The sequence below is a fragment of the Thunnus thynnus genome, chromosome 19, assembly GCF_963924715.1.
Source record: "Thunnus thynnus chromosome 19, fThuThy2.1, whole genome shotgun sequence".
In the NCBI taxonomy this organism is placed as follows: Eukaryota; Metazoa; Chordata; class Actinopteri; order Scombriformes; family Scombridae; genus Thunnus; species Thunnus thynnus.
This window is the reverse complement of record NC_089535.1, coordinates 28,567,970-28,580,752: the sequence shown is the minus strand read 5'-3', so window position 1 is coordinate 28,580,752 and position 12,783 is coordinate 28,567,970. Positions and strand designations below refer to the sequence as shown.

The 12,783-nt window shown below is 37.9% G+C and overlaps 1 protein-coding gene across 1 annotated transcript in view; it reads left to right on the top strand.

Annotated features, from left to right (window-relative positions):
* The window catches only part of LOC137170664 (ras-specific guanine nucleotide-releasing factor RalGPS1-like), a 126,365-nt gene extending 118,696 nt beyond the window's left edge, over positions 1 to 7,669 (top strand). Inside the window, exon 20 of the mRNA XM_067574184.1 lies at positions 94 to 7,669. Coding sequence (XP_067430285.1) covers positions 94 to 123 — 30 coding nt within the window. The 3' untranslated portion in view covers positions 124 to 7,669. The remainder of the gene's footprint in view (positions 1 to 93) is intronic.
* Positions 7,670 to 12,783: the final 5,114 nt, after the last annotated feature.

Sequence of the window (12,783 nt, the reverse complement as noted above, 5' to 3'; positions counted from 1 at the left end):
GACACAGATTAGCCTCTAAATAAGACCTGGATATGGCTTAGTTTTCCTCGTTTCTAATATTTATGCTAAATATCTGTTCTGTTCTCTCAACAGATACCAGCAAACCTCATGTCATTTGAATGAGAGCAGACCTTTCCCAGCAGGACATTATTGTGCCAAACCCATTTGTTTGGGAAGTATAGACTAAATGATGGAACACATTGGATGGAAAATGATGGTCTCTATTGAAATGGGAGAATGATCAAGCATCTGAAACTGTAGATGAAGCACTTTGATACCAGATGTGTGACTGCAAATGCCATTCCACCTACTATCTTCTTCACAAGGACTATGTGTAATTTAAACTCTGGAAAAATCCAGGCAGTGGAAGATGGTGAGGCTGTCCCGTATTTCTTTCTCTAAGCTTCCTTGTTCACTATCGTTTGTTATCGCTGCTATAAACAGGTGAGCGAGCACATAGTTTTTTTGGCCCATGTTGGGTTTCTGCTTGGGTGAAAAGATGCATCAGTGCACAATTGTGGACGACAGTGTTAGTTGACTGACGAGGACATTTTCAGTTTGCAGAGCAGTGTTATACAGCCTTCAAATGGAGCTTGGGTTTTGACAACTTGGAAAAAAACACCCCTTTTGTTGAAGTTGTTAAATTTGTGAAACTGCTGTTGCAAGGCAACTAAGAGGAATTGGATGCCTGCATGTTCTGTTGTCAAGAAGAATGAAAGATTTGGATTTTTTTCTGCATTTCAACATCATACCAAGGAGGATGAATAGGAAACATCAATACACATCCCAACTCATGATGTTGGATCTATCCACATGAAGATCACCACCCTGTTTGAGGCCTCATTATACCACAAAATATCAGCACTGCAACAGAAAGGACAGACAATAAATCTTCATCACCTTCAGCCCTGTGACACACAGCTGGACTGAGATTGTTCTAAAATGTAAGAACGCCTAGTTGTTCAAAAACAATAAGGAACCATGAAGTTTGCTTTAGGAGCCTGCGTTGAATTGTTGTTCAAATGAAGAAGCAGCCCAGGATCAGTTCACCTGTTCACCCCTGCTACCTCAATTGGTAGTCCTCCTGTAAAAATGTGTTTGCTGATGTACATAACAAGGTTTACAAATAGCAACAATTAATATTTTCTACAGACCAAATCAAAATTTGTCAAACACCGTGGAAACAATACCGAACAAGGTGATAATTACAATCATTAATGCAGAAAACAGCCAGTTCTTGTCTAAGCCAGTATGCCGAGGCAGCTGGTCAAGTTCATCTAAAGCAATTCACAATGAAGTACCTAGCTTTCAACAATCACGTGTGTATAAATATTGTATTTATTTGTAAAAGAGTTTATTTTTTTGACTATTGGCCATCAAAGGGAAATGGTACGATGGATTATCTTTGATTCACCACCTGCTGCAGGATGCTGCTCCTCTGAGAGACTGCTGGTGGGAAGCCACCCTAAAACTGATCTCCAACTGAAGGACACTGGGATAAGGGAGGACTCCATCAGCATTGGTACTGTAAAATAATCTGTTTCAAAAGCAAAATGTTATGCTGTAATTAAGGACAATTGCGGTTCATTAGTAGTTGCATATTTTTCTGTAGGTTTGGCCATCAGTCCTATCAGTAATAATAACATTGTACTTACCAAGTCAATTGCTGAGATCTTGGAACACAGCAAGTGATTAAGTTTGGACTCGTTGGGGTCTTGTTCATGAGCAAAGGAGGAAGAGGTGGAACATAAGACTGCCAGGCAGATTGGTGCTGCATCAAACTGCCGTGTTGAAGAATTGAACAATCTATGTCCCAATCCTCACCTATGGTCATGAATTTGGGTTATGACCAAATTAATGAGATCACATAAACGGCCAAAATGAGTTTCCTTTGCAGGGTAGCTGGGCTCACCCTTAGTGATAGAAAGAAGGCATTGCTATGCTGACGGAAGTGCTTTTCAGATAGTTGAACAGCATCTGAAACTTTTCCCCACACCTTTCTGATGTTGGAATTGGGGGCCTGGTCCAACAATTTTAGTAACTTTATGAAATTGACAGTCTGAGGAGCAAAACCCTGTAGGCACTGGATTTGTCAGGCTGTAGAGGTTAGAAAGTAGGCAGACTATAAACTTCTCTCTCTGGCTAACTTTTTTCGTTCTTCACACAACTTACTTCTCACACTTTTTGTATGTACAATTGAGTGGGGCACTATGAATGCCTCTAAGGAATGATTGTTCAAAGTGTGCGCCATTTGTACAATTTACCTCACCCTTCTCTAGACTTTTTACCCCATTAGGAACAGCCATAAACACTTTTGCCAGACTCATCTGATTACAATGCCTCTGTTTTTTGGGCACATCCAACTGTGAGAAAGCCCAGGGCAGACCCAAAACACATTGGATTACATATCCCATCTTGTTGATTGCTTTCCAATCCCACAGGAAGAGTTGTAGGACGTGATTAGAGTGAAGGACGTATGGGCTATTGTGTTTTCGCCAGCTGCCAGGGGAACCTGGACATGGATAAGCAGCAGAAAGGATGGATGGATAGATGGGTGGATGGCAACATGAGTAAAAAGAAGTGTGATGGGTCAACAAATGTGAGATGATCACATAGGTTTGAAACAAACCCTCAGGTTAGCCAAACCTAATGGTAAGAGAAAACAAAGGTGAACAGTAAAGTCATTATCCATGTCTATTGTGATCATCCATCACAGTTTATTGACCAACTTCCTGCTTCAACCTTCACCTACCGTACTTGCTATAGTTGTGTGCAGACAGTGTTCCTGTGCAATAAGGGATTATTAGTGACATTTCAGGTGTTCTCACTCTAAGTTTGACCTCCAAATAAAGTGGATTCAATAATCTGGATAAATTGTTTGTTGGTTTGCTTACAACCTGTCTGGTCATCTGGCTGCTCATGTTTACCCCGTTGGACTTTGTTGTAGAGATATGATGTTGCCATGTTCCCAGATCTCTTTATTACTTTAGGTACAGTTTTATCGTAACTGATGGAAACAGTGGCCAAAGCTCTGAGATTCATGTTGTAATAAACCAAATTATCCTTAAAGAGTAAAACTCAGCTAAATGAAAAAGAAGTGAAATATTTACTAATAGATGTCATATTTCTAATGTTTCCCTGTTGTAAATCATGGTAACTGTCATTTATGATGTCAATCACAATGGTGGCAAAAACAAACATATTAATGAACGTCATGAAATCACAACTTTTCAAGAGTAATCACGCTGTTAAGAATTTTATAAGTTTAATGTTCTGTTTTTTTTCTGAACTCATTCATTTATTGTCCTTGACTAAAATTTTCAGTGGACTAAGGATTTCTTCAGCTAGTCCCAATTGTTTCTGCAGTATTATTGTTGTGTGTCGATGAATGCAGTGATGAAGGCTCTATTGAATTCTAGAGGGCCATACTGGTGATAATGCATATTTAAGCCCATTTACTACAAATCACATGTACTTTACTTCAAAGCTAATAACTCTACAAATCATGCTGCTGTGTTTTAGAAATTGGAACGTACTCTTTCTGCCATTCCAGGCGTTCAGTGGTTTCAATTCATTTCTGTGAGGCAGGAAAATCAATTGACAAACTCTTGAAACTTGCTTGTAATCCATCACAGTGAACATCAGACTCTGCCTGTTGATATTAATTGGCCAATATTAGCTTTTTGCAGATACATCTTTTTTGGTATATACATCGGTTAATAACAGTGTTTCCCCTATAATTGTACAGGCCTGGTGGGCCACCAGGCCAATGAGAGGCCCCACCGGGCCAAAAAAGTCTTTTCTTTAATGCCAAAAATAACACCAAATATCCATTCATTCGGAAATCGATAATCATTTGCATTTGGGAGCCTCTGTGCAGCACTGTTCTGAAATGTGAATCAACCTCTATGTCGTTGCCTGGGAAACTCTTGATGCGATGTGAGTGCCACTGCTGTCAGAGTGCCTTTAAATTACTACAGAGTAAGAGCGCAAGCGTATGGGATGCAGGTTAGCTAATGGCACCACCTAAAGAGAAAGATCTAACACAGGGGACAAATATAACAAAAGTTTTTCTCCAAAACTCTGGAGCCAAGCAAAAATACATATTGGGAAGAAGGGAGAGTGACAGAAGTGGGAGAAGTGAGAGGAGCCGATGAGGGAAGAAGCTCAAGCTCATTTTTATGCAATAAATGCAACTTTTTAAGTTATCCTCTCCTTGTGATCTGACTGCACGAATATGCCATCCTGCGCACCTCGTCTCTTTAGGATTTTTTCGGTGCGTACCTCCAGGCCTGAAAAATATTCTAGGGGAAACACTGAATAAGTAACAAGAATGGTATGATCAGTAGAGAAATGTCAGATATTATTATTATTACTATTTTGAGGTAATTTAGAAACAGTGTCTCCATTACATAATTTGTCCACCAAAGAGCACTAACAATAATTTCTACATCAAGTCTGCATTAATTTGTGTCAAAGTTACATCACTGTTATGAGCTAATGTAGTGTTTACAAATCAATCATTTAAATTATAATTCATCTACATCATCATGCAGTAATAATGTAATGTTTATATGAATGAGTGCAGATTTCATGTGTAACATAAATGATTACACAACCCCAGCAAGTTTTAAGGATCTGCAAATTGATTTTCAAAATCAGTGAAACCAAATGACTGCCTTGGATGTTAACTTTTAAACACACAGGTATCGTCCTTTAATAAACACAAAAGCACATTTCTTCAAATAGTGACAGCAGAGATTCAGTTTGACTATAATTGTTCCTCTAACAACTAGTGAATATCAGGAATTAATCACAAATAGAGCATACAGTGACCACTCCAACCAATGTCATGTGAATGACTGAGCCTGTGTTTTTGTTTGGTGTTTAGTATTGTATTGTTTTATTATTGCAGTTCAGCTGTACTAAGTGTTCTGCATTGATTGACACTGCTGCATCCCATTTTCAAGTCTGAGTGGAAACATTGTACTTTTTTTTTTGCTGTTGTTGTACAGTACATCAAACTTTATTTATTTCACATGCTGTTTGAAGGGTAAAACTCCAATTAAGTAGAAGAATCAAAGACAGTTGAACATGTCCAGGTAATAGTATAAGCTTGTTTAAAAGATAGAAATGACAGTGACAGATTTGTTGTTACTCCATCCCAACAGATTTGAAATGAAACAGACAGACTATGAGGTTAAAGTAAGGAGTTTGATGTTAATGTTAGTGTATAAACCTCCTCAGGTGAACTGTGTTTGATTTATGACCTTTTTATACATAATCTCCAATTTTAAGTGACAGAAAGTAATCAAACAAATTAGCTTTTTTTTTTGCTTGAAATCTGGTGTTCAGCAGGTGAAACTCATGATCAGTTTGAAGTCAGGTGATTGTTTGGCAATAAAAAATCCTTGGTTACTTATGTTTAGGATGATTATACTGCTTCATTGTATCAAAATTGGGGCCCTGTGTATAAAAAGAGCTTCGCAGTCCTATACTGTTCACCAAGTATTGGTATTATATACATCCTAACATACCTTAAAAGCTGATAGTGCTTTGACCTCATAGTTATTGTTTATTGTTCCATTATACTGGAATTGAACCAAAACAATTAAATGCAAAATCCAAAATAATTTTGACCAGCTTGTAGGTCCAGGATGTGTTAGCCTAGCTAGAGCACAGAGAGTGGTTTACATAATATCTACAAGCTAGTCAGCTAGTAGTCCTAGTAGCTGGTCAGTTCATTCAAGAGTCATCTGGGTTATTGTTAAAACCTGGCTGCTGTGAGGAGGGCTGGGTATCCAACTTCAATACTGTTTTAGGTTTGACTAAAATGTGTTTGTAGTATTGAAAAGTTTTAAATACCAGAAGCTGGGATTGATGTCTGGTCAGATTTGTAGTTACTGACTTTTGATCAGAAACTGATCTGAAATGATCAGAATGTTTTTTATTCACTTTTGATGTATGCTTCCAGTCTTTGTGCTCTGGCTAGGCTAAAAACACCCAACCTATGTGACCTGGACCAATAATGTTTCTGTACAGAGATAAGACTTATACTGATTTTCTCATCTGACCCTGGGTAAGACCCTTGAAAGCTCATGATTTACTCGCTTTTTACCAACTTTAACTGTGTAGAGTAGGCTTTACCTGCATCATCTATATATAATTTCATACTGCAAAATCAAATAATATTGTGGAGTCATGTACACCAGTATGTTTTCTGGAAGATGGATTTTTACTGGATACAATAACCAGACAGGAATGGCTGGTTTTGACTAATGTAGCAATTGAAATACCTGACAAAGTATTTTAAAAATCATATAAAAGTGTCCTGCTCACATTATGGCCACAATGACCAGAGCTCCCAGAGACATTAAAGGGAGAGCTAGGTGTAAATAGTATGTCAATATTTCAACAGTTGACAAATTTATGGTTTACATTCATCAGTTATATCATCCTCCCCCCAACCCTTCTAACTTCTAATTGTGCACAAGGTAAACATAACTAAACATGGTGACATCCAACACGTATTGCATTAGTAATGCTTAGATCATGGCAGAAAAAGGCAACAAGCTCTATGAATTTCTCTTCACTTTTCTGCTGTTGTTGTTTGTTTAGTCCACTGCTCTCTGCTTTATACAGCATCTGACATACTGCCTCCACTGTTCATGTGTTGAACTGCATCTTGCAGAGGTGTAGCATAAATTTCGAATAACACTCTGAAGGAATGCCAGATATGTGTGGCTGCCACAAACAGTTAACTAACCACAAGTATATCACAAGCCAAAGAAGCACATTCTCCAAAATGTTTCTTTTGAAGAACCTCAACGTCTTGCCAGGATTTAGCATGGGTCATTATAAATTAGACTCATCAGTTTAATGCCAACTACTGTATGTGCCACCACAGTTTTCATGAACTTATCTCCAAACAGTAAATTGCAAATGTTGCAAATGTTTTTTATAACCAATGCTGATGGATCTTTGAGTGACTGATCAAAAACAGCAAGCAGCCCTAAAGATTAGTCTTACTCAAGTGAATTCTAGTTATAAGTGGCTTTGAAATGCCCATCTTTTCTCTTATTTATGCCACAAATAATTACATACACCCAACCAACATCTCAGCATATGCCAGTGAGTTTTCCAAAATGCAACCATTATCAATTTAGATGCAGACATCTGCAACACAAATGTTGAATGAAGAACCAAAAGATGACACATTTAGAATAAATTCCCTCATGACTAGCAGTGTTTTTTTTTAAAAAAAAAAAAAGACTATCCAAATAAAATTGATCCAAATATAATGTATGTTAGCATAAATTTGTACATGATTACATCATATCACTTTCCAGTTTGTTTTCATGAAGTATTTCAACAGTATTGCTTTACTGTTTTCTTTCGATCGTTTTGATACTTGTATATGTTAAGATCCAGACATTTTTCTGTTTTGATCAAATTCCTCTGAGGAGAAACTGAGTGTGTTCTATGGGGCATTGCATGTATTTATTTGTACAAAATTTCTAGTGTCGTAACTGTGAAAAAGATAACCACTCGGTTGTGATTATCAGTCTGTGATTATTTTGCTAAGTTATTTCTTATCATGGCATTGCTATATGTTGCTGTATTTTTCAGCTTCAGCCACTGAATTGGGAATAAAATTTATGTACAGAAAGTTGTCGACTTTATGTCACATAGTTTCTCCTGTGTGGTGCATCAATACTACTTTCCATGTGGACATTAAAGGTTCCCTGTGGAGTTTCAGACCTCTATTAGTGCATACAGGTGACACGACACACAGTGCTGCTGCTGGTTTCACATTATTCCACTGATCTACAGCAATGCACCAAAAAAGGCAGAGAAGAAGAAGGCGACAAGCTAGTAAACATGGATGTAAACAGTGCAGGATTTAAAATACTTCTACTTTAAAATACTAAAACACTAAATCATTTATAGAGGAAATGCATTCAACACTCTGACATCTGAGTCAGAGTGATGGTGGTTTAGATATGGATTTAGACTGAGAGCATGGCTGGATTCAACTACGGCTTATCAGTCTCCCACTCCGCTTTTCTATGGTATAATACAACCTGGCCCCACATTTGCTGTGTCATAATTTGAATAAAAAACATACAACACATAAACACAAAACTGAGGTAATGAAAATCTTCAAACAAGATTCTGACGCTGGGACCCTCTTTAAGGTCAGATAGATCAGGTAATGAAGCAATCATACTGATGCTGGCCAACATGATCAGTGTATCTGAGCTCAGTGACTGCAGGTCTGAGTATCTTTCTGCCAAACTAGATATAAAATGTTTAAAAGTACTGCACCCTTGGATACTCAGTGGTAAAGAAGTCCACATACGGACTGCCTTAACTGAAAAAAAGTTTTGACCAAACTTCAACATTCAACAGTCCCCTTTAGTGGAGCTCTTGTTAACTTTGATCCAGGACTACAGGTTGTTACAAACTGTTCAAAAGATTGAGGTGCAAGATTGTAAATAACTGTAAAGAATAAACCAACATTAGCTATAAGCAAAAACATCTCTGAAGTCAGAAGATGATGTTTTTAAATTTGGTTTGAAATAGTAAAAATGCATATATGATATCAAAGTTGTGTCTTATTAAGCATCTACAAAAATCGGAGTGAAAGTGAACATGCATAACTATTAGGAAACCTAGTTCAAGAACAGCTCTTTCTCATATTACAGCTAAACAGTAACTAAAATATAGAAATAGGCAATGCAGTAACAGAATCTTGATTAATTTTTTTGTCGGGGACTACAGATGCAAATTAGCTTCGAGCTAACTCTGGTGCAGTGCATCTTTAATGTTTCAAACTGCACACTGTTGCATTCAATAAATAAATAAATAAATCATATCTGATCAGCACTGCCTAGTTTGACAGTTTGATCTGTGTTTCGTGAGCTGTGTGTTCAGGGTCAGCTTACTCTGTCTATCACAACACATTGCTGAGAACACAAAGGAGGGGGGGGGGGGCACAATCTAAAGGAGCCCTGTGGAGTTCTGTTGTAAACAAACTAAAGTTATGTTGACATTGAGTGTTACTAACCAAATAAGTGTGTATAATGGAGGTCTAACAAGTGTTGAATGCATTTCCTCTATAAATGATTTAGTGATGTAACTAAATTACATAGTTAGAACACTATTGTGCATTTGTGTTTCCAGTGGCTTCAACGATATTGCAATAGTGATGAGAGTTTTTAGGCTTATTATCCACTGTTTTCAGTGCTGGTTTATACAGATTATGAAGTGGTTGCATTGATGAACTATTTGTCTGAGACCAGGTTGTAACACAGAAGGAAAAGTGTGACAGTATCATTGAAGGTCTAACAAGTCCTATCAACAATCTATCAAGTATCAGTAAAGTATCAGAGCTGTGTCATTCATAGAACTGTTTATCAACAGTATATTAACATAATGTTACATCACACGAGTCTGCCCTGTCACTATAATGTAATAACTGCTCTTAATGTAATAACTGCCAATAATATAATAATATTTCCATTCTTAATGTAATAAAAGTTGATAATCTAATAACTTACCCATAATGTAATACATTATTACATTATTGGCTGGTTATTACATTATTTGCTGGGTTTAAAGAAAATCATAAAAATGTAATAACTGGAGCCAATAATGTAATAGTATACTTATATCACTTTATTTAAGTTTTATTTATTGGCTATGAAGTGTCACACTTCCATGACACTTATCCTTACTGTTGCTTCTTTCAAATAGCTGCTCAAAATCTTGACCACAGTGATTATGTAGCATAACCATGGTGTAACCCCGGATTCACAGAGTATAGGTAGCTGCTGCTATTTGCTGCTATTGTTTTCAGTTCATTAAAGTTAACTGTAACGTTTTGCTCACCTAAAAAAGTCTTGTTCAGCGTTTGGTTGTAGTAAAAGACCCTCTAAGGAGTTGGATGTTCAGCTTTTCCAGTGAGTACATTTTGTTTTAATGGTTTTTGGCTTGCTTTTCACTTGCTAATTAACATTAGCATTATCACAATTAACCATAGATTGTAAATGCACCATTCTAATCAAGCTAGCAGCTAGCGTTAGGGTCAGCTCCACCCTCTCATCCACATATGGTCACTTCTGGCTCCAAAAATCAAACATGGCGATGGTCAAATGTCTAAATTCAAGGCTTCAAAATGGCGGTTTACAAACAAATGGGTGACGTCATGGTGACTACGTCCATTTTTTTTTTTTACAGTCTATGGTAGTGAGTGTGTAAATGAGCGTGTCTAGAAGTGCGAGTGCAGAGAACAAGCAGCAGAAAAGTGACGTGAATGTTAGCAGGGCAGAGGAAAAGGTTAGCAGTAACGTCAATGTGGCAGTGAATGCATAGCAGTGGCAGCTGGTGACTCAAAAAATTGGGGAGGACAGGAAAACCAACATGGAATCTTACAACAAACTGCATCAAACTATATCATTGTCCCCCACTCAATGAAATCAGAGGGGTGGGGGACAATTTTATATGCCAATAAATCAATTTGCATTCAAAAACAAAACTCCTGAGTGGTGAAAAGGCTGCTTCTTTAAAGACATTTAGCATATACATATTGTTTCTAAACAAAGAAGTGCTCATTTTAGCCGTGGAGTGGTTCAAATGTGTCATTTTACTAACTAAGTGAAATTCAAATTTATAGTATTGTTTTATTGTGACAACAGATCTATGTTCTCATCAAAAACAGACAACTTATCACATCATTTACAGGTGTTTCCTGTGTATTTTCTTAGTATACAGAAATATATAAAGTACCACAAAGCTTATAATCTGATACAAGTACAGATCAGTGCTGAATACTAGAAAGACTGAACACTAAAAACATTCACTGATCCAAAAGTGTAGGTTCACATCAGAAAGTGTTAATGCATGTATCAAATACATGACTTACACACTCTTATCTATATGCACAACATACAAAATATAGTCTACAAAACTGACATGTTAACACTTATGTTATTCTATTTACTTTACGCTATTAATAAATATACAGCTCAGCTTAAAAACAAACCGAAGAAATTGTCACAAGCCAGCTGCCAGACCTCCTGCACACTCAGTCACTAATCACACAACATCAACAGGTGACTGAACAACCACTCATTTAAAAATGGGATAAATTCCAAATGAATGAATGAGTCCAGACAGCTCACTGTAACTTCAACAAGCAAACTACCCACAACACATTATATGAACTCTGCTGCATTCTTGTTAAGGAGATAAATTCACACAATAGCCACACAGAGACATTTATTCATGTTATAACGTCCATTTGTGGCCGTTGGTCATTTTGTTTGTTAGTTAACTGAACTTTGTGGCTGCTGGTTGTCCAGCCTGATATCATTAGCAACAATGACAAACAAGCTAACTCTCTCTCCAGCCTCCACGGCAGCGTCCTGCAGCTGCTGCACTGCACAGTCCAGATCCATTCTCCCATTAGCTTAACAACAGTCCTTAACAGTCCTTCCATGGATGTATAAAGAGTCCTTCAGGCTGCTACAACAAGCTAACTGTTGCGTTGACTAACACAAGGAGCTATCTACTGCTCGTTATCCACTGCTGCTACTCTGCCTTACAGTGGAGAGAATTGAAGATGAAATCTGGAAACTCATTGGACCAACGCGATGTCAATATTACATTCTGGTTGTTGATTGGTTAAGGAGGACGTCCTCCCTTGGAACGTCATTTTACGTGTCTTTGCCAATCATAGATTAGCATGAAGTACATTAAATCAATGTAAGAGAGCCAGCCCTGCGGAGGACAGCAGGCACCTGTCCTCCTCTGTCACCCACTCTCCCCCACGGCTCCCCACCACCACTTCACACACACTGCTCTTTCTCCTCCTGCCCTGCAGGTGTTGCTGTTGAAACATTTTAACTAGAATTTCAATAATGTTTTTTTTCCAAAGAAGAGAGGGAAAAAAAAATTGTAAATAATACTGAGATTTGGTAATGGTTTATTTCAACCAAATATTCGTTTTTATATTTTTATCTCCCTCTTTCCTCTCAAAAAATAGAGGAGGAGCAACCTCCTCTGCCTATATGGACCAGCCTCCACTGATGTACAGTATAGGCTAGGTGTGTCAGTTAATAAATGCTGCAGCTTCTCAAGACCAAGAAAATACTTGTTTATCGAAGGGGGTTAGCCCTGAAGTTAGCAACAATGCGCTAGCCTAACCTGACCAGGCTCACTTAAGGCACACTGACCTTTAAGGTGGACCAGCTATTCTCATTTTAGTGTCAATCTCAGCTGCCCTTCACAGAGAACGGAGAAATGTCTGGCTGATGAGTGTCTTGACTTTTTTGATAAGCCACATACATGTGACCTCAAGACATAAAGGCAGCAAGACGCCTTCCTGGCGGCTTCTTGCTGCTGCTGCGCCGCACAGTCCAGATCCATTCTCCTGCTCCTGTCCTGTGCTTAACAACAGTCCTTAACAGTCCTTCCATGGATGTATAAAGAGTCCTTCAGGGCTGCCACAACAAGCTAACTGTTGCGTTGACTAACACAAGGAGCTATCTACTGCTCGCTATCCACTGCTGCTACTCTGCTTTACAGTGGAGAGAATTGAAGATGAAATCTGGAAACTATCATTGGACCAACGTGATGTCAATATTACATTCTGGTTGTTGATTGGTTAGGGAGACGGTTCTCCCTTGGAGCATCATTTTACATGTCTTGGCCAATCATAGATTAGCATGAAAAAAAAGAGAAGTACATTAAATCGATGTAAAACATCCCGCACTGCTG